The sequence below is a fragment of the Leucoraja erinacea genome, chromosome 16 (genome assembly GCF_028641065.1).
Source record: "Leucoraja erinacea ecotype New England chromosome 16, Leri_hhj_1, whole genome shotgun sequence".
In the NCBI taxonomy this organism is placed as follows: domain Eukaryota; kingdom Metazoa; phylum Chordata; class Chondrichthyes; order Rajiformes; family Rajidae; genus Leucoraja; species Leucoraja erinaceus.
The window spans coordinates 30,234,349-30,253,823 of NC_073392.1; the positions used below are offsets into that span (position 1 = coordinate 30,234,349).

The following is a 19,475-nucleotide window of genomic DNA, read 5'->3' on the forward strand; positions in this document are numbered from 1 at the left end:
TTTATATACCTCTATAGGGTTATCCCTCAACCTTCTATGCTCCAGGGAAAAAGTCCCAGGCTATCCAGCCACTCCTTTTAACGCAAGACCCCCAGTCCTGCCAGTATCCTTGTGAAGTTTTTCTGCACTCTTTCTAGCTTAGTGATAAAGTTCCTGTGCTGCACATGACATTCCAAGTGTTGTCTCACCAATTACCTGTACAGTTGTAACATAAGTTCACGTTATAGGAGCATAATTTGGCCATTCAGCCCATCAAGTCTACCCCACCAAGCAATAATGGCTGATCTATCTTTCCACCCCAATGAATTCCCTCTCAATTAATTTCACCACCTTCTGACTTTTAGATAGAGTGGATGTGGAGAGGATGTTTCCACTAGTGGGAGAGTCTAGGACTTGAGGTCATAACCTCAGAATTAAAGGACGCTCCTTTAGAAAGGAGATGAGGAGGAATTTCTTTAGTCAGTGGGTGGTGAACCTGTGGAATTCTTTGCCACAGAAGGCTGTGGAGGCCAAGTCAATGGATATTTTTAAGGCAGAGATAGATAAATTCTTGATTAGTACGGGTGTCAGAGGATATGGGAAGAAGGCAGGAGAAATAGTTTACAAGGGAGAGATAAATCAACCATGATTGAATGGCGGAGTAGACCCGATGGGCTGAATGGCATAATTCTGCTCCTATCACATGACTTTATGTCTAAAGAAATTCCTCATGACGTCCCAACTCCGGCACTCGATGCCCTGACCGACGAAGGCAAGCATGTCATAGGCCTTCTTCACCATCGTCTCTGCCTGTGTCAGGAGGTTTAATACTTGACCATATGCTGGTACACATAGGAACCCTGTGGATTTCCTTGAGCTACAAATTGAGTTAAGCAGACACAAGGAACTGCAGACGCTGGTTTACCAAAAAAAAGATACAAAGTGCTGAAGTAATTGAGTGGGTCAGGCAGCATCTCTGGAGAGCATGGAGTCAAACGTCCTAGAGAAATAGACTCAGAAGACAATAGAAGAAGACACAAAGTGCTAGAGTAACTCAGCGGGTCAGGTTGCACCCCTGGAGATCATGGATAGGTGACGTTTCTGGTTGGGACCCTTTTTCAGACTCCGAATCTTCAGACTATTCTCCAGGATCTCCAGTTTCCTCCCACACTCCAAAGACATATAGATTTGTAGGCTAATTGGCTTTGGTAAAATTGTAAATTGTCCTTAGTGATTGTGGGATGGTGCTAGTGCACGGGGATAGCTGGTCAGAGCGGACTCCCCTGGCCGAAGGGCCTGTTTCCACGCTGTATCTCTAAACTAAACTAAACTAAACTAAGCAGGCGATTTTCTTCTCCAAAGCTCATTCATGAACCAGATGCATTTTTATAACAATAATTCTTGGCCACAGACGTTTCCCTATATTCCGGATTCCAATCTCCTGCTGCCTCCCTGGGTTTTGAACTCATGCCATTAGATCAATAACCCAGGCCCTGCGTCAGTAGTGAAGGAACAAACTACTGTGCTACTTCACCACTGATTTAATCCCTCAGGCTGTGCAACAGAATTCAAGTCCAAGAATACATAGCCTGAAAATATCCCAAATCTAAATTACAAATTTATAAATGTTAACAGATGCTGGAAGTAAACATAATGAAAGTTTTATGCAGACACAAGGAACTGCGGATGCTGGAACCTTGAGCAAAAAACACAGTGCTGGAAGTACTCAACGGCGCAGCCAGCATCTGTGGAGGGAATGAATTGGCTTCATTTTAGGTTAGGAACTTTCTTCACAGTGATAGCGGTGGGGAAGAGAAAACTGGATACGAGAGGTGGGGTGGGGAAACAAAAGGCAGGTAAGTGATAGGTGGATACAGGTGAGAGGGGGTTGAGGGGTTGATTTGCAGATGGGTTGAATAAGTGACAAAGGCTAGAGGTGAGAACGGGTCAAAAGGATGTCAGATGGAAAAGTACAGCGCAGGACAAGTCCCTTCGGCCCACATAGTCTGTGCCCATAGATTGTGTCTGATATGATGCCAAGTTAAACTAAACTCCTCTGCTCCATGTCGAAGCATCTAGCATAGGATGAGTGTAGAAAACCCTCTCGAGTTGAGTAGACTCATAGTCATACAGCGTGGAAACAGGCCCTTCGGCCCAACTTGCCCACACCGACCAACATGTCTCATCTACACTAGTCCCACCTGCCTGCATTCGGCCCATATCTCTGCTTAAAAGTTGCTCTCGTCCCTGCCTCAACTACCTCCTCTGGCAGCTTGTTCCGTACACCCATCGTAGAGCTGCTGCCTCTCAGCTCCAGCGTTGTACATTAAATCCCAGCTGAGTGGAGTTTGCACATGTTCTCTGTGACTGTGTGAGTTCACTCCGGCATCCCACAAATGTGTGGGCTGGTACTTAATTGGCCATTGTAAATTGCCTCTAATGTGTAATGTGGCAATTATGTTCTGTACTCCACATCTTCCCCTTTGCTCTATCTATTTTTGAGTTTGACTTGACTGTATCTATGTATGGTATGTATATCTGATCTGTTTGGATAGCAGTCAAACAAAGCTTTTTGCTGTACCTCGATACATGTGACAATGTGGGACGACAGATGGCACAATGGGCTAAGTGTTCGGCTGGCGACCGGAAGGTAGCCGGTTCGAATCCCGCTTGGAGTGCATACTGTCGTTGTGTCCTTGGGGCAAGACACTTCACCCACCTTTGCCTGTGTGTAAATGTAATGTAATTATGTGAAGCACTTTGGGGTCAATGCAAGTTGACTAAAAATGTGCTATATAAATAAGAAAAAAAATAAATAAATAAAAAATAGTAAACCTAAACCTAAACCCAAACCTGAACTGAAGTTAAACACAAAATGCTGGAGTAACGCAGTGGGTCAGGCAGCATCTCTGGAGCAGGTGACGTTTCGGGTCAGAACTGGTCAGGTCGGATCAGCCTGAAAGATGCAGAATGCCAGAACAAAACAGGACCGGCAACAGATGACCTCACGAAGGGTGGAGTCCATAATGGCCCATTATTGGCTGGGGAAGATGTGCTAACGACAGGGATACAAGGATGTGAACAGTGGAACTAGTAGGAAGACTTGGGGTTACCAAAGGGTTGTAAGCTGCCAAAGCAACATTTTGAGTCCATATTCTCCAGAGACGCTGCCTGCCCCGCAGTTACTCCAGCACTTTTTTTGGTATGAACCAGGATCTGCAGTTCTTCATTATTACTGCTGAGAATGTTATATGTTTTGAAACGGTCACCTCTTATTATTTTGTTCTCAGTCTAGAATAACCAATCTCTTCACATAACACAGACTCCATGTCCTGGGGACTATTTGGTGTATCTTCATTGTACTTCCACTACAAGACTCCCTTTGTAGCAAGTACATTGTTTTTAAGGTGAGTGGCCCAAAACGGTACACAAGACTTAATATAATGGTAGGAAGGTATCTTTCTCAAATCCCTGTGCAATAAATTAAAAATAAAGCTATTACAAAGTTGGAACCCAATAATTAAATTTGATATAGCAAACTCCCACAAACAATGATGAAATAAAATGTTGCTTGAAACTAAATTATTGGCCGCCGAGAACAAAGAGGGAACCGGCAGGGGGTGGGGGCGATGCACCGAGAACAAGGAAGGATCATTGGGACTATAATGAGTACTTTGTAACTTGGTTGGCGCCAGATATGTGGCAACTCTTTGCTTACTTTGTGTATTGTAGACATAAACAAAGCATTTCACTGTGCGTAGGTACATGTGACAATAAGGTATGATTGAATAATTGAAAAGTCTTCTGATCTTCTTCAGAAGAATGCAGTGATATCTTACATATTTCCCCGTGAGACTAAATGGATTGTTGCCAAGATGACCCGATCCGAAACGTCGCCTGTCCATTCTCTCCCCAGATGCTGCCTGTCATTGAGTTCCTCCAGCACATAATGTGTTTTGTGTTTTGCTCAAGATTCCAGCATCTGTAGCTTCTTGTCACCATAGTTGCACTCAATGGCGATTTCTTTAAAATAAAACCTTTTTATTGAAAGGTTAAAATTGTGTGTGCGATTTATAAACTCTGCTGCAATCAAATGCAAGAAACATTTTACTCTGTATTTCAAAGGATAATGTATTGGAGTAACTCAGCAGGTCAAGCAGCACCTCTGGAAAAATTGATAGGTGACATTTTGGCTGAAGACCCTTATTCTGACTGAAGATACCTATCCACGGCACATTGACCTTCATCAGTCAGTGTATTGAGTATAAAGGTTGGGAGATCATGTTGCAGTTGTACAAGATGTTGGTGAGGCCGCATTTATAGTATTGTGTTCAGTTCTGGGCCCCATGTTACAGGAAAGATTTTGTTAAGATGGAAAGGATGCAGAGAAGATTCACAAGGATGTTGCCAGGACTCGGGGGCTGAGCGACAGGGAGAGGATAAGCAGGCTGGGACTTGGAGCTCAGGAGGATGGGAGGTGATCTTATAGAGATGCCCATTCTAGTATGGGGATCAAGAACCATGGTTTTAGGGTGAGGGGGGAAATATTTAATAGGTTCCTGAGGGGTAACATTTTCACACAATGGGTGGTGGGTGTATGGAGCGAGCTGCCGGAAGAGGTAATTGAGGCAGGTAGTATCGCAACGTTTAAGAGGCATTTGGACAGGTACAGGGATAGTATAGGTTTAGAGGGATATGGGCCAAATGCAGGCAGGTGGGACTAGTGTAGATGAGACATGTTGGTCGGTGTGGGCAAGTTGGGCCGAAGGACCTGTTTCCACACTGTATGACTCTTTAACTCTATGTTCTCCAGAGATGCTTTCTGACCTGCTGAGTTACTCCAGCACTTTGTGTCCTTTTGCTTATTAACCGGCACCTGTGGCTCCTTGTTTCTACACTCTTACTCTGTACTTCACTTAGTGCCAGCCAGAATTTTTATGGTCAATTCTTTTGTACAGATGCAAATATTTCTGGATCGTGGTCCAGCAAAAGAATAAATTAAACGTTTGGACAGATATGAGCTTAAATTCTCCACAGGAATTGTTAGATGGGGGAAGAAGACAAAGTCAGAGTGCAAATTGGAATGAAAATGTTAATGTACTTAATCTGGTAATGGGTTGAATTTTCTCAAAGCAAGTTTACGAAAAAATAAAAGCAGGGGGCAAAAAAAGTATCTGTAAATGTTGGATCAGATGCACTTTGAATCTGCAATGAATCATACATCAAGAGTGTGTCACATTGAAGCTGCCTCCAGACCTGCAGTAAACATGCAACTTCAAAAGCATTCCGAGGCTTTCATGGGTTTGACACTGTGGGACTTTATTTTCGCCAATGTAAGCTGGTACACAAGCACACAACAAAACACAATCCTCCGTGTCGGAGCAGATTCATCTCTCACTTTCATGAACCTATTTAAGTATGGTGCCTTGGGCGGCTTCCAGTCCGGGTGGAAGTTATCTGCGGCAGAGAGCTTATTCAGCAAATATTTAATCAGGGCAGATGGCTGTGAGAAATTAAATAAAGATGAATCAAGACTTGGCAGGTGAAAGAACGATAAAATATCAGACCAGTGGCAGTGGTTTCAATTGAATCATCCTCACCTCTGAATTGAAGGTCCAAGGCCTGATCTGAAGATAACATAGTGTAGTGCAGGAACGAGCCCTTTGAGCCATGATGATTCAATTCAATGATTCAATGACACTTTATTGCCACTTCAACCTAGGTACAGTGAAATGCACACAACCCGGTAAAATCATGCGGCAGACCTCACCCAGGCAGGACACGAGAGTCGCCACCTTTCTGGCGCCGACAAAGTTATAAAAAGTTCATCGAACAGCCATCTTCTCGCAGCGGCGAACCAGGCTTGCCACCGCCTGTGACAGCAGTTCCCCCCCACGCAGGGTCCCCCTTCATTCTCAGCGGCCACCCGCCCCTGGCTGAATGTCGGTGCTAAACATGATGCTATTTAACTAATCTCCTCTGCTTGCATGTGATCCGTATGCTTTCATTCCCTGGATATCCATGTTATTGAAACTGCTACCACCACCACTCCTGGCAGCACGTCCCAGGCACCCAACACTTTCTGTGTAACTAAACTGGTCCTGTATATCTCCTTTGATCTTTGCCCCTCTGACCTTAAACCTATGCTCTATATCCTCTGCACCACTGTGTCGCCCCAAGGTATTCCACTTGGGTAGATTAACAACCCAACTGTAAGAACATTGAATTTTCCAATTTTTAGTAATATCCTTCCCTCCATTGACAACTGGCCTATGGTACTTCGACTTCCCCTTTCTGAAGTCAAGGATTAGCACCTTGGTTTTGTTGACGTTGAGTGTGAGGTTGTTTTTGCGGCAGCACTCAACTAAGTGTTCCACCTCTCTCCTGCACGCTGACTTCTCACCACACATAATTTGGCCAACAACAGTGGTGTGTTCAGCAAATTTATAGATGCATCAGACGTGTGCTTAGACACAGAGCCGTGGGTCATTGGGTGTAAAGAAAGTAGAGCAGTGGACTAAGCATGCTGCCTTGAGGTGTATGTGTGTTGATGGTCAGTGAGGAGGTGTTGTTACCAATCCACACTGATTGAGCTCCACTGGTGAGGAAGTCAACGATCCAGTTGCAAAGGGAGGTGCAGAGACCCAGACCTTAGTACATGGTGTGGATTTTGGAAGGGATAATCGTGTTGAATACCGAGCTGTAGTTGATGAACAAGAGCTTGATGTACGTGCCCAGTTAATCGGGGGGGGGGCGGCACAGTGATGCAGCGGTAGAGTAGCTGCCTCACAGCGCCAGACCCTGGTTCGATCCTGACTATGGGTGCCGTCTGTATGGAGTTGGTACCTTCCCCTTGTGACCGCGTGGGTTTTCTCCGGCTGCTCCAGTTACCTCCCACACTTCAAAGATGTGCCGGTTTGTAGGTTAATTAGCTTCTGTAAAATGTCCCTGGTGTGTTGGATAGAACTAGTGTGCAGGCCATTGCTGGACAGCGTTGGCCGAAGGGCCTGTTTCCATGCTGTATCTCTAAACTAAATTAAACTGATTGCGTTTGCCGATGAGGAAGTCAAGGATCTAGTTGAAAAGGGAGATGCAGGGACCCAGGTCTTGGAGCTTGGCGATGAGTTTGGAGCAGATAATTGTGTTGAACACCGTGCTGTAGTCAATGAACAACAGCCTGATGTATGTGTCCCATTAACCAGATGATCCAGTGTGGATGGCTGTGGGATAGCATTGAGTTTTGACGTTATGGTGAAAGACAATTTGAAGCAATTCTGGGTCATTTTTGAGGTAGTTCCAGGTCATTTCTGAGGCAGGATTGGAGTTGACTGGTGCCATAACCAACCTATTGACACACTTCATTACAGTGGATGCAAGTGGTACTGGAGAGTAGTCTTTGATGCATGTCACCATGGTCTTCTTGGGTAATGGTATGATAGATACCAGTGACAAATCTGGTGATATCTATACACTCATGATAAAATGATTTGGTCTCAGAGGTTGAAACAAAGGAACCCAAAGTGCTGGAGTAACTCAGCAGGTCAGGCAGCATCTCTGGGCAACATGAATAGGTGATTTTGGGTTGAGAGCCTTCTTCAGACCAATCAGCCTGAAGAAGCATCTTGACCCGAAATGGCACAAATCTGTCTGCAGAAGGGTCTCAACCTGAAACGTTATCTATCCGTGTTCTCCAGAGATGCTGCCTGACCTGCTGAGTTACACCAGCACTTTGCGTCTTTTTGTGCACTTTAGTTTAGTTTAGTTTAGATATACAGCACGGAAGCAGGCCCTTTGGCCCACCGAGTCCGCACTGACCAGCGATCCCCATACACTAACGCTATCCTACACACTAGGGACAATTTACAAATTTACAGAAGCCAATTAACCTACTAATCTGCACGTCTTTGGAGTGTGAGCAAAAAACCAGAGCACCTGGAGAAAACCGTCACGATTATGTGGAGAACGTATAAACTCCACACAGACAGTGCCCATGGTCAGGATCGAACTATGGTCTCTGGCGCTGGAAGGCAGCAGCTCTACCTCTGCGCCACCGTGCCACCCTGTGTATTAACCAGCATCTGCAGTTCCTTGTTGGAAGGAAGAGAGCTCCCTTCACCATTACAACAGTCCTGCTGATGCACATCACCTACTACTTAAATTCATGTTTCAGCAAAGCTGCAAAAAGCAGCTGAAATCTCTCAAGACCAAGCCAGCACCGACCCTCAATCTCTCAGGACCAGGCCAACATCGACCCTCAATCTCTCATCGACCCTCAACTGATCTCACGAGCACAACTGTGATTAAGAAATTAGATACGGAGCAATTGTTGAAAATCCCCTGGGGGCTAAATGTTGACAGTCCCTCAGCCACGGAACACCCTGTTCTCTTATACAAATGGAACACACAACCTTGCTGCAGGAGCTGCCATTGCTGCCAGCTACTTAATATGAATGATCATGAGCCTTACAGTGTGATAACTGCAAAAAGCCTCCTAGGAGACCCCGGTTTATGCTAAACATTCCTCCTTCAATCTCACACCCTGGAGCTTGTTATATACCAACGCAGTACAGAGTCAAATCAAATATAATTCATCTTTAGGACTGGGCCTCACTTCTTGATCATAGCCACAGTTCATGTAGATAACCATTCTTCACATTCTTTAATCATTTAGAGACACAGCATGGAATCAGGCTCTGCCCCACGAGTCCATGCCAACCATCGATCGCCCGGTCACACTAGTTCTATGTTATTCCACTTTCTCATCCACTCCCTACACACTAGCATCAATTTGCAGAAGCCAATTAACTTTAAATCCGCACATCTTTGGGATGCAGAAGGAAACCGGGGCACCCAAAGGAAACCCACGTGGTCACAGAGAGAACGTGCAAACTCCACACACAGGCAGCACCCGAGGTCAGGAACGAACCTGGGTCTCCGGCGCTCTGATGCTATGGCTCTACCGCTATGCCACAGTGCCGTTCTATTTGTGGCGTTTCAGGTCAGGGCTGGACCTCTCTACGTGATCATCCCCACAGTTCACCACTGTTCAAATGGGTCCCGACTGAAATGTAACCTATCCATGTTCTCCAGAGATGCTGCCTGACCTGCTGAGTTACCCCAGCATTTTGTGTGCGCTGCAGGTGATGGTTTGTGTAAACCAGCATCTGCAGTTCCCTTGTTTTATCATCCTTTGTGCTGGTGCTTTGTGGAATGGTTACTAGGAAAATGTACAAACTCTACGCAAACGGCACCTGATGTCAGGATTGAACCTGGGTCTCTGGCTCTGTGAGGCATCAGCTCTCCCAGCAGTGCTACTGTTCCACCTCTTTGTTCCTCTCTACAAATGCTGCCTGGCCTGCTAATTATCTCCAGCGTTTCCTGAGTTCAGATTTCCAGCACCTTCGGTTTTTTGCTTTACATAGTTCACTATGTATTAGGCTGGAAAAGATTAGAGATCTCAGCGAGGATAAAGGATGCATTTTGTGTATTGGCCCTTTAGGTTGCTTTAGGAGTGAGGCAGTTCTTTGCCTGCTGGCTTCAGAAGATCTACATACAACTATTGCAATCGATCCACTCTTTTAAATCATTATTCTAACGATTAGCTATTATTCTTATGTCACTGAAGATAGACACAAAGTGCTGGACCAACTCAGTGGGTCAGGCAGCATCACTGGAGAAAAGGAAGGTCACGTTTCGGGTCAAGACCCTTTTTCAGAACCAACAATGGACCATTGTGGGCTCCACCTTTCCTTGGTCATCGGTGCCGGCTCTTGATTTGTTCTGAACCTTTTCATACTAGTTTAACTTTCAGAAGCCATGTGCTAGATATACAAATTGTGCAAGGATGTTGTTCTTGTGATGTAGGCATCATGGATGACTGTGGTTTAGTTTAGTTTTTCGTTTTGGTTTTGGAGATACAGAGTGGAAATAGGCCCTTCGGCCCGCTGACCAATGATCACCCACACATTAGTTTAATGCTACACACTCTTGGGACAATTTACAGAAGCCAATTAACCTACATGTCTTTGGAATGTGGGAGGAAAACAGAGCACCCGGAGAAAACCCACAATGTCACAGGGAGAACGTATATACTCTGCACAGACAGCACCCATAGTCAGGATCAAACCCGGGTCTCTGGCGTTGTGAGGTAGCAGCTCTACCACTGTGCTACCCTTTCCTTGAAGTCAAATCCTCTTCAGTTGTTAATAGACTTGTTATCCAGCCAAAGATCAGAGAATTAAGTATACATGTAGGGTTCCCGTAAAATGATAACACCATTTGTCAAAACATGTAAAATGTCAGATGGATAGATCGGGAATTGGTAGCCATTTGGTCATCATTCATCAGGTCAGCTCCAGCCCTCTCCCACCCCAGCCTTCCGATGCTGTTAACTCACAGTTCCAGGAAGATGAAATATTCCTTGCGTGTTTCAAAGACATCCACCAGCTGCAATATGTTTGGATGCTTCACCCTGGGAGAGAGAACAAAGTGTTTCAGTATTGGCTGAAGAAACAGGAAACCTGCGCTCCCTGAGGGCAGGGAGAAGTGAGTCAATACTAATGATGGTGAGAGCAGCAAACATCTCCAAAAGCAACAGTCCCTTGCGAGGACAAACTAAACTTTTCAAAATACTCCTATATCTAATGTAATCTTTTTTAGCTTATTCTGATCATTTATTGAGCTACCGTTTATTGCATATTTCTTTCCTTAATTTTTTGCGTTAATGTGCCTGTAAAACTGCAGCAAAAGGAAGATTTTTTCCGTTCCTGACAATCAAACACTCTACACTCTCACGCAGGGACATAGATATCGCTGGTAATACTCTCTTCCCCCCTCACGCATCAGGTAAGAGGGTACAGAAGTTTGAAAACAACTTACCTCCAGATTTAGGGACTGTTTTTTCCCAGCTGTTATCAGGCAGCTGAACGGTCCTCTCATCAGCTAGAGTTTGGTCCTGATCCCCCGTCTACCTCATTGGAGACCTTTGAACTATCTTTAATTGGACTTCATCAGACTTATCGGTGTTATATCTTTGCACTAAATGTTGTACCCATCATCTTTTATCTGTATAATGTGGACAGCTTGATTGTAATCAGGAACGAATGATTCCACAAATGAGTGGGTTAGCATATGACGAGCGTTTGACAGCACTGGGCCTGTACTCACTGGAGTTTAGGTTGGGGGGGGATCTCAGTGAAACTTACAGAATAATGAAAGGCATAGAACGAGTGGATGTGGAAAGGATGTTTCCACTGGTGGGAGAGTCTAGGACCAGAGGTCATAGCCTCATAATTAAATGCCGCTCTTTTAGAAAGGAGGTGAGGAAGAACTTCTTTAGTCAGAGGGTAGTTAATCTGTGGAACTCATTGCCACAGAAGGCTGTGGAGGTCAAGTCAGTGGATATTTTTAAGGCAGAGATAGACAAATTCTTGATTAGAAACGATGTCAAGGGTTATGGGGGAAAGGCAGGAAGGGATGAATTCTACAGCACAGGAACAGGACGTGTGGCCCAACCTGCCCATGCCGAGCGAGATGCTCCATCTACACTACCCACGTTTGGCCTGTATGCCTCTAAACCTTTCCTATCCATGTACCAGTCCAAATGCCTTTTAAATGATGTTATAGCACTTGCCTCATCTACCCCCTCTGTCAGTTTGTTCCAGATACTGTCCAACCTCTGTGTGAAAAAGTTGTCTCTCTGGTTCCTATTAAACCTTTCCCCTCTCACCTTAAAATGAATAAAAGTCTACAGGTTCACTGTTGAAAGTATCCTAACTGGTTTGCATGGTGCAGTGGAATGCAAGAGGCTGCAGAGAGTAGTGCACCCAGCCAGGTCCATCATAGCGTGTAGGAAGGATCTGCAGATGCTGGTTTACACCAAAGATAGGAACAAAATGCTGGAGTAACTCAATGGGATCAGCAAGTCCAGGAACAATACTCTCTATATTAATAAGGGTCTTGAACCAACTTGCCTACCCTTAATCCTACCTCAATATAAAACACTACAGACCACCTCTTGCATTACCATGTTTTTTTTCTAATTGTGATTTGCAATGATGTTTAGCTTTGTTTAGTTGAGAGTTGCAGCACAGAAACAGGTCCTTCAGCCCATCAGTGTTTGCCCCGACCAGCGACCCCCGCACACTAGCACTTCCTACACGCACTAGGGACAATTTACAATTTTACCAAGGCAATTGGCCTACAAACCTGTATGCCTTTGGAGTGTGGGAGGAAATCGGAACACCCGGAGAAAACCCACCCAGGTCACAGGGCGAATGTACAAACTCCGTACAGACAAGCACCATTAGTCAGGATTGAATCCGGGTCTCTGATGCCGTAAGGAGACAACTCAACGGCTGCACCACCGTGCCGCCCTGCCACACGTCCCATTTTATTTTACCTTGTCTTTTCATCCCTTTTTTGCGTTGTCTTTTATTTTTGCCTCGCAGAATTTATATGTATTTTATGGTCAAATCTCTGGACTTGTGTGCTGCCCTTGATGCTGCTGCACGCAAGATGTTCATTGTGCCTGTAGATCACCGAGTCTGTGCACATGACAATAAACTCAAATTGATAAACAACAATACTTACAATGATTGAAACAAAGAACTGCAGATAATGGTTTATACCAAAGATAGACATTTAGTGCTGGAGTAACTCAACGGATCAGGCAGCATCTCTGGAGGGAAACGAATAGGTGACATTTGGGGACGGTACCCTTCATCAGATGAGTCTGAAGAAGGGTCTCGACCAGAAACGTCACCCATTCTTTCTATCCAGAGATGCTGCCTGACCCCCTGAGTTACTCCGGCACTTTATGTCTATTGTTGGTATACTAATGTGATATCTGCAGCAAGTATGAAATGTACTTCACTTTAAACCAGATATAACATTAAAAAAAGAGGAAATTATTGTGTTTTTTGTTTTAGTTTACAAAATGACCAAACCAGCACAGAATAATTATCTTTCTGCAAAACGTTGAAATTATTTTTATTAATTGTTAAACTTACAAACAAAATCTCTGGATTTACAGACACGCCAAATGGATTTACAGAGCTGTTGATTAAGGATTAGGAGAAGGCCTGTAAATACCAGGATTATGGGTGGTTTGTGTGATAGCTGATATGGAGAAGGTGGAGATGTCAATGCCAAATACTTATTTGACTGGCAGGAGCGGCGAGCTTGGTGACGGCCTGTATTTCCAGCTTGCTGGGACTCAGCAACTTCCTTGGAGTGGAAGAACAGGCAGGCACGATTGAGACAGACTAGTGCATCAAGGTAGACTCAAAGTGCTCAGTGGTTCAGGCAGCATCTCTAGAGAAAAAGGATGGGTGACTTTTTGGGTCAGAACCCTTCTTCAAATGGATCTGAAACGTTATCCATCCTTTTTCTCTCGAGATGCTGCCTGACTCACTGAGTTTCTCCAATGTCTATGTTCAGTGTTGCTGAGTGTCTATGTTTGGCATAAACCAGGGTCTGTGGTTCCTTTCTACACATGGTGCATCAAGGTAATGGATCATCATATGAATGTGATGCTATGTACACAAACACACAGGTACAAACGCATTTACAAATGTGTTCACCAAATAACTAATTTCAAATGAAACTATTCTTTTCTTGGAAAGTGGAGTCACATTGGCATTGATGTGAGGGAAAGAACTGCAGATGCTGGTTGAAATCAAAGATAGACACAAAATGCTGGAGTAACTCAGCAGGACAGGCATGATCTCTGGAGAGAAGGAATGGGTGACGTTTCGGGTCGAGACCCTTCAGACATATCGGCATAGACATCTCCAAAGGATATCAGCAATCTGCAATTTTACTGAATGAGATGAAATCATATTCATTTCAAGAGTCAAGAGGGAGGGTCAACATTATTTTATTGTCATATGTTCCAAAATTGAACAATGAAATTTCAATAATAATTGATAATTTAATAAATAAAATAGTGATCATTTAATTAAATAATGGTTCATTTAATAATAACCTTTTGATCTGAAACAATAAGTAAGCAAGGTGATTGGCTACACTTGATTTTTGCTTAATACTTTATTAAATGCCGCAAATACTTTACTTTCGAGTGAAAACTAGTCACATAATACACTCAAGTTAGTTTAGTTTCAGTTTCATTTAGTTTATTATTGTCACGTGTACTGAGGTAGAATGAAAAGCTTTTTGTTGTGTGATATCTGGTCAGCAGAAAGACTATACATGATTACAACGGAGCCATCGACAGTGTACAGGTACAGGGTAAAGGGAATAATGTTTAGTGCAAAATAATGTCCAGTAAAGTCCAAGTAAAGACAGTCCGAGGGTCTCCAATTAGTTACTTGTGGACGCTGAAACAGTTAAGACTGCAAAAGGCATTTTTGAAGAATTGGCAATACATTTAATGCAGAAATCCTATTTGTGGATAACTTTAATTGACTGCCTCGAAACAGATTTCTTGGAAGTGTTACATAAATAATTTGTACGAGTCTATCCTTATCTTTTTTGCAGGTAATAAGGAATGCACTGAAATGGATTAAACAAAGTGGCATTGTTCATGTACACATTTTGTCACAAAGAGGTAAGTGAAACAAGGAATTAGAACAGTAATGAGCTGGAAAAAACAGGGGAAGATTTGCGATGGAGATGAGACAGGGATGAAAGTAGATATTCACTATGGTGTCCAATAACGTCAGTGTCTGAAAGTCAAAGCAGGAAAACGTGCCTCTGATCCCCACAGCAGGTGCAAAGGAGCATATTCTTGGAGGAGGGAGATCACAAAGCTGAGAATCCTACTCTAAAGATCAGGCAGAGATGCCAACAATTATTTTCAAAGCCTCAAATCTTAGATTTGCCAGCATGTTAGGTGACCGAGAGATAGCAAAATCATTCTGCATGGATAATCATGAATCATCATATGAATGTGAAGCTATATGCACACACACACACACAAGCACACACAAGCACACACTAATGTCATTGCCAGCATGTTAGGTGACTAAGCGATAGAAAAATCATTCTGGACAGCAGCATAGCTTTGGTTCCAGTTGGGACCTGTTAGGCTTGAGCCTGAAGGAAATGGTTTCAAGTTCCAATACAAAATCTGTTCCAAATCAAAAGTAAACTGGCAATTCTGTGCATCATTAATGGACACGCATTGTTATTTTTGATTACATGCGGCTTTTGGTTTAGTTTAGTTTGGAGAGACAACATGGAAACAGGCCCTTTAGCCCACTAAGTCCACGCCAACCATCGATCGCCTGTTCATACTAATTCTATGTTATCTCACTTTCTCATCCACTTTCTACACATTAGGGGCAATTTCCAGGGGCCAATTAACCTACAAATTAACACATCTTTGGGATGCGAGAGGAAACTGGTACACCTAGAGGAAACCCATATGGTTGCAGGGAGAACGTGCAAACTCCACACAGACAGCGTCCGAGGTCAGGATTGAACCCGGGTCTCTGGCACTCTGAGACAGCAACTGTATTAAAAACAATGAAATGTTGACTTTTCTCCTGCCTGGGTTCACTCACGTTAGGCAAGGAAATCAATATGTGGGTTGCATGTAACTTAAATGATGGTGATGGATTAACTTCACAACGGAAGAGGTGACACAAGTGCAGGGACTTACATGTTTAAAATCATAATTTCATTTTTTGCTGCTTTTCTAACTTTTCTTCCATCTTTCTTTAAAAACTTCTTGCAAGTGTACATTTTCCCAGTAGATTTCTCTTTTGCCCTTAATATTTCGCAGAACTCCTCCCTGTTTTTGAAAAAGAGAGAGGATTAAAATGAGAAACTCCACAAAATGTCATCATTTAATTTCTGAGGTTCATTAAGAAATTCAACTATCGGACCAATGTTCATTATATATAAATGAACAATATACGTTATACATAAATGCATATTATTCATTATGTTTTAATGTATATAATTACTCGTATATACATTATTTTTTTGAGATTCAGCGTGGAAACAGGCCCTTCAGCCCACCAAGATCATGCCAACCATTGATCACCCTAACACTGGTTCTATCCTACACACTAGGGACAATTTACAAAAGGCAATTAACCTGCAAACCTGCAAGTCTTTGGATTGATGGAGGAGACCGGAGCTCCCGTAGAAAACCCACGTGGTCTCAGGGAGAACGTACAAACTCCATACTGACAGCACCCATGGTCAGGATCGAACCTGGGTCTCAGGCGCTGTGTGGCAGCAACTCTACTGCTGCGCCACTGTGCCACCTTTGTGCTTGGGTCTTTTTAAACATTGAGAAAAGGTACGACTGGTGAGGAGATAGCAGGAAAAGTTGTGAGGACACTGGCAGACTAGTTAAATGGGCCCACACCTCATACATTATTTAATGCAGAGAAACCTTAGATCCTACATTCTGGATAAAAGAATCAAGATGGAAAGGCAATGTAATCTAGAACAAAAAACTTAGAAAACCACATCACAGGAACAAGCCACAACGTCTATGCTGAACACAATCACAAGATAAACTAGTCTTCCCTGCCTGCACTTGATCTATATCTCTCCATTACCTCCTGTATAAAAGATTCTTATTTACCATCATTGTATCTGCCTACACCACTACCCTGGGCAGCTCTTTTTGGGCACGCACCACCATCTGTGTAAAGAAACTAGCCTTCATATTTCCTTTAAACTTTTCCCCTCTCGCCTTAAAGCTCTGCCCCAGAGTCTTTGACATTTCCACCATGGGAAAATGATTCTGGTAGCAATATTCTGATGAAGATGGAAGTACAAAGGGTCTGGGGTCAAGATTAACACATCTTTAAAGATGACGGAACAGTTTGAGAAGAGATTGGATACTAGGCTTTGTAAATAGGGGCACTGAGCACAAAAGCAAGGAAGTCATTCTAATGTCCTCTGGATGAATCGGTCTCAGTTGGTGTATGATGAGCATTTGGCGGCCAGTACTCACTGGAGGGGGAACTTCATTGAAACATCGAATAGTGGGAGAGTCTAGGACCAGAGGGTACAGCCTCAGAATAAAAGGACATACCTTTAGAAAGGAGATAAGGAGGAATTTCTTTGGTCAGAAGGTGGTGGATCTGTGGAATTCATTGCCACAGATGGGGCCATGAGCGTTCACTAATCTTTCCACCACCACGCACAAGAAGCAGATGCCGAGAAGTGTGTTCAGCTCTGGCTAAACAACTTCTAATCTTGCGTGTGGACTCAAAGAAGAAGAAGATTGCCACAGGTAGCTGTGGAGGCTGACATGGGTATTTTTAAAGTGGACATTGACAGATTCTGACTTGGTAAGGTTGTCAAAGGTTGTCAAAGGTTATGAGGAGAAGGCAGGAGAATGGGGTTGAGAAGGAAAGATAGATCAGCCATGATTGAATGGTGGAGCAGACTTGACGGGCCAAATGGCCTAATTCTGCTTCTATGACATATGAATTTATAATGTGCCATGTAGAATTTTCAACACCGCGGCTTTGACAGGGTCACATTAATAATTTGTTGGGGGTTTGACGAGGAAAGATTATACATGCTGCGATTATTTCCTGAGAGCAGAGAAAATTAAAGGAAGGTTTGTTTATAATTTGTTCATTTGTAAGTTGAGATATTTCACATCATTAAAGTTTCCGATAAAGAAAGCAGAATTTGTTCATTTGCCAAGTGGGTAATTGTTTCAAATATTTTTTAATTAGCACTAAAGTGGGAAGTGAGCATGGTTCTTTTCCAATAGAGGGTGTTCAGATCCAGAATGGAATACCTGAGAGAGTCAGAGTCATACAGCGTGGAAACAGGCCCTTCAGCCCAACTTGCCCACACCAATCAACTTGCCCATCTCCACTAGTCCCACCTGCCTGTGTTTGGCCCTTCATCCCTCTAAACCCGTCCTATCCATGTACCTGTCTAAATGCTTCTTAAATGTTGCGAAGGTATCTATCTCAACCACCTCCTCTGGCAGCTTGTTCCATACACCCACCAGCCTTTGTGTGGAAAAAGTTACTCTTCAGGTTCCACCCCTTAGGGGCGGCACGGTGGCGCAGCGGTAGAGTTACTGCCTTACAGCGAATGCAGTGCTGGAGACCCGGGTTCGATCCCGTCTACGGGTGCTGTCTGTACAGAGTTTGTACGTTCTCTCCGTGACCTGCGTGTGTTTTCTCCAAGTTCTTCGCTTTCCTCCCTCACTCCAAAGATGTACAAGTTTGTAGGTTAATTGGCTTGGTAAATGTAAAAATTGTCCCTTGTGTGTTGTAGAATAGTGTTAATGTGTGGGCATCATTGATCGGCGCAGACCCGGTGGGCTGAAGGGCCTGTTTCCGCGCTGTATCTCTAAACTAAACCTTTCCCTCCTCACCTTAAACCTATGTCATCTGGTTCTCAATTCCCCGACTCTGGGAAAAAGACTGTGCGTTTGGCTGATCTATTCCTCTCATGATTTTGTATACCTCTATAAGATCACCCTTCATCCTCCTGCGCTCCAAGGAATAGAGTCCTAGCCTGCTCATCCTCTCCCTATAGCTCAGGCCCTCGTGTTCTGCCAATATACTCATAAATCTTCTCTGCACCGTATCCAGCTTGGCAACATCTTTCCTATAACATGGTGCCCAAAATTGAACACAGTACTGACAATAGCTAACACCATTCCAAAAATAAATGCTGAAACTCCAAAGCCACTTCATCAATACTTAATGACACCTTTCATAAACTTCTATTTCTATTTCCCATCTCTGACAAGCGTGAATTTATTTTATTTTTATTGGTTCCACGTTGTGTTATGGACATGATGAGATACCAAGTGAAATTCGACGTTACTCTAGCCTGGATTTCAAACACATTTCCTCAGGGACAGTTTTTGCAGAGGATAATAGGTAGTTCAAAAAGTCACTTTGGTGCAGTGGCACAGCGATAGAGTTGCTGCCTTACAGTGCCAGAGACCCAGGTTCGATCCCGACAACTGGTTGTGTCTGTACGGAGTTTGTACGTTCTCCTCGTGACTTGCGTGGGTTTTCTCCAGGTGCTCTGGTTTCCTCCCACATTCCAAAGACCTGCAGGTTTGTAGGTTAATTGATTTGGGTAAAATTTTCCCAAGTGTGTATAGGATAATGTTAGTGTATACGGAAATAGCTGATCGGCACGGACTCGGTGGGCTGAAGGGCCTGTTTTTGTGGTGTATATCTACACTAAACACTAAACTAGCTTCAAAAAGTCACTTGTTGAGCAACATTAGAAAATCCGCTAATCTGCGATACCAACAGAATTTCAAAAGGTGGTTCAGAATTTAAATTACATTGTTCAGATCAATTGAAACCTCAATTAACCTTTGTATTCAAGAGTGGCACATTTCTACAGGTAATATTTCCTCAATCAAACGAAGTGGGTTAGAAAATCCATTCTGGGATGAGAAATCCAATAACTACTCACAATCCCTTCTAATCCCTTTCTAATGCAGATTTAAAAAAGATGACTTTTTAAGAACAAAAGGCCAACGATTTATGTTCAGTCAACTCAACCACTCAGGA

The 19,475-nt window shown here is 43.6% G+C and overlaps 1 protein-coding gene across 2 annotated transcripts in view; it reads right to left on the reverse strand.

The window, feature by feature from the left end:
- Positions 1-19,475, reverse strand: part of camkva (CaM kinase-like vesicle-associated a) — a 101,765-nt gene that overhangs the window by 24,363 nt on the left and 57,927 nt on the right. For both annotated transcript variants that reach the window (XM_055648049.1, XM_055648050.1), the window contains exons 3-4: positions 15,605-15,736; positions 10,376-10,450 (exon numbers count right to left, since the gene is read on the reverse strand). In XM_055648049.1, coding sequence (XP_055504024.1) covers positions 10,376-10,450; positions 15,605-15,736 — 207 coding nt within the window. The remainder of the gene's footprint in view (positions 1-10,375; positions 10,451-15,604; positions 15,737-19,475) is intronic.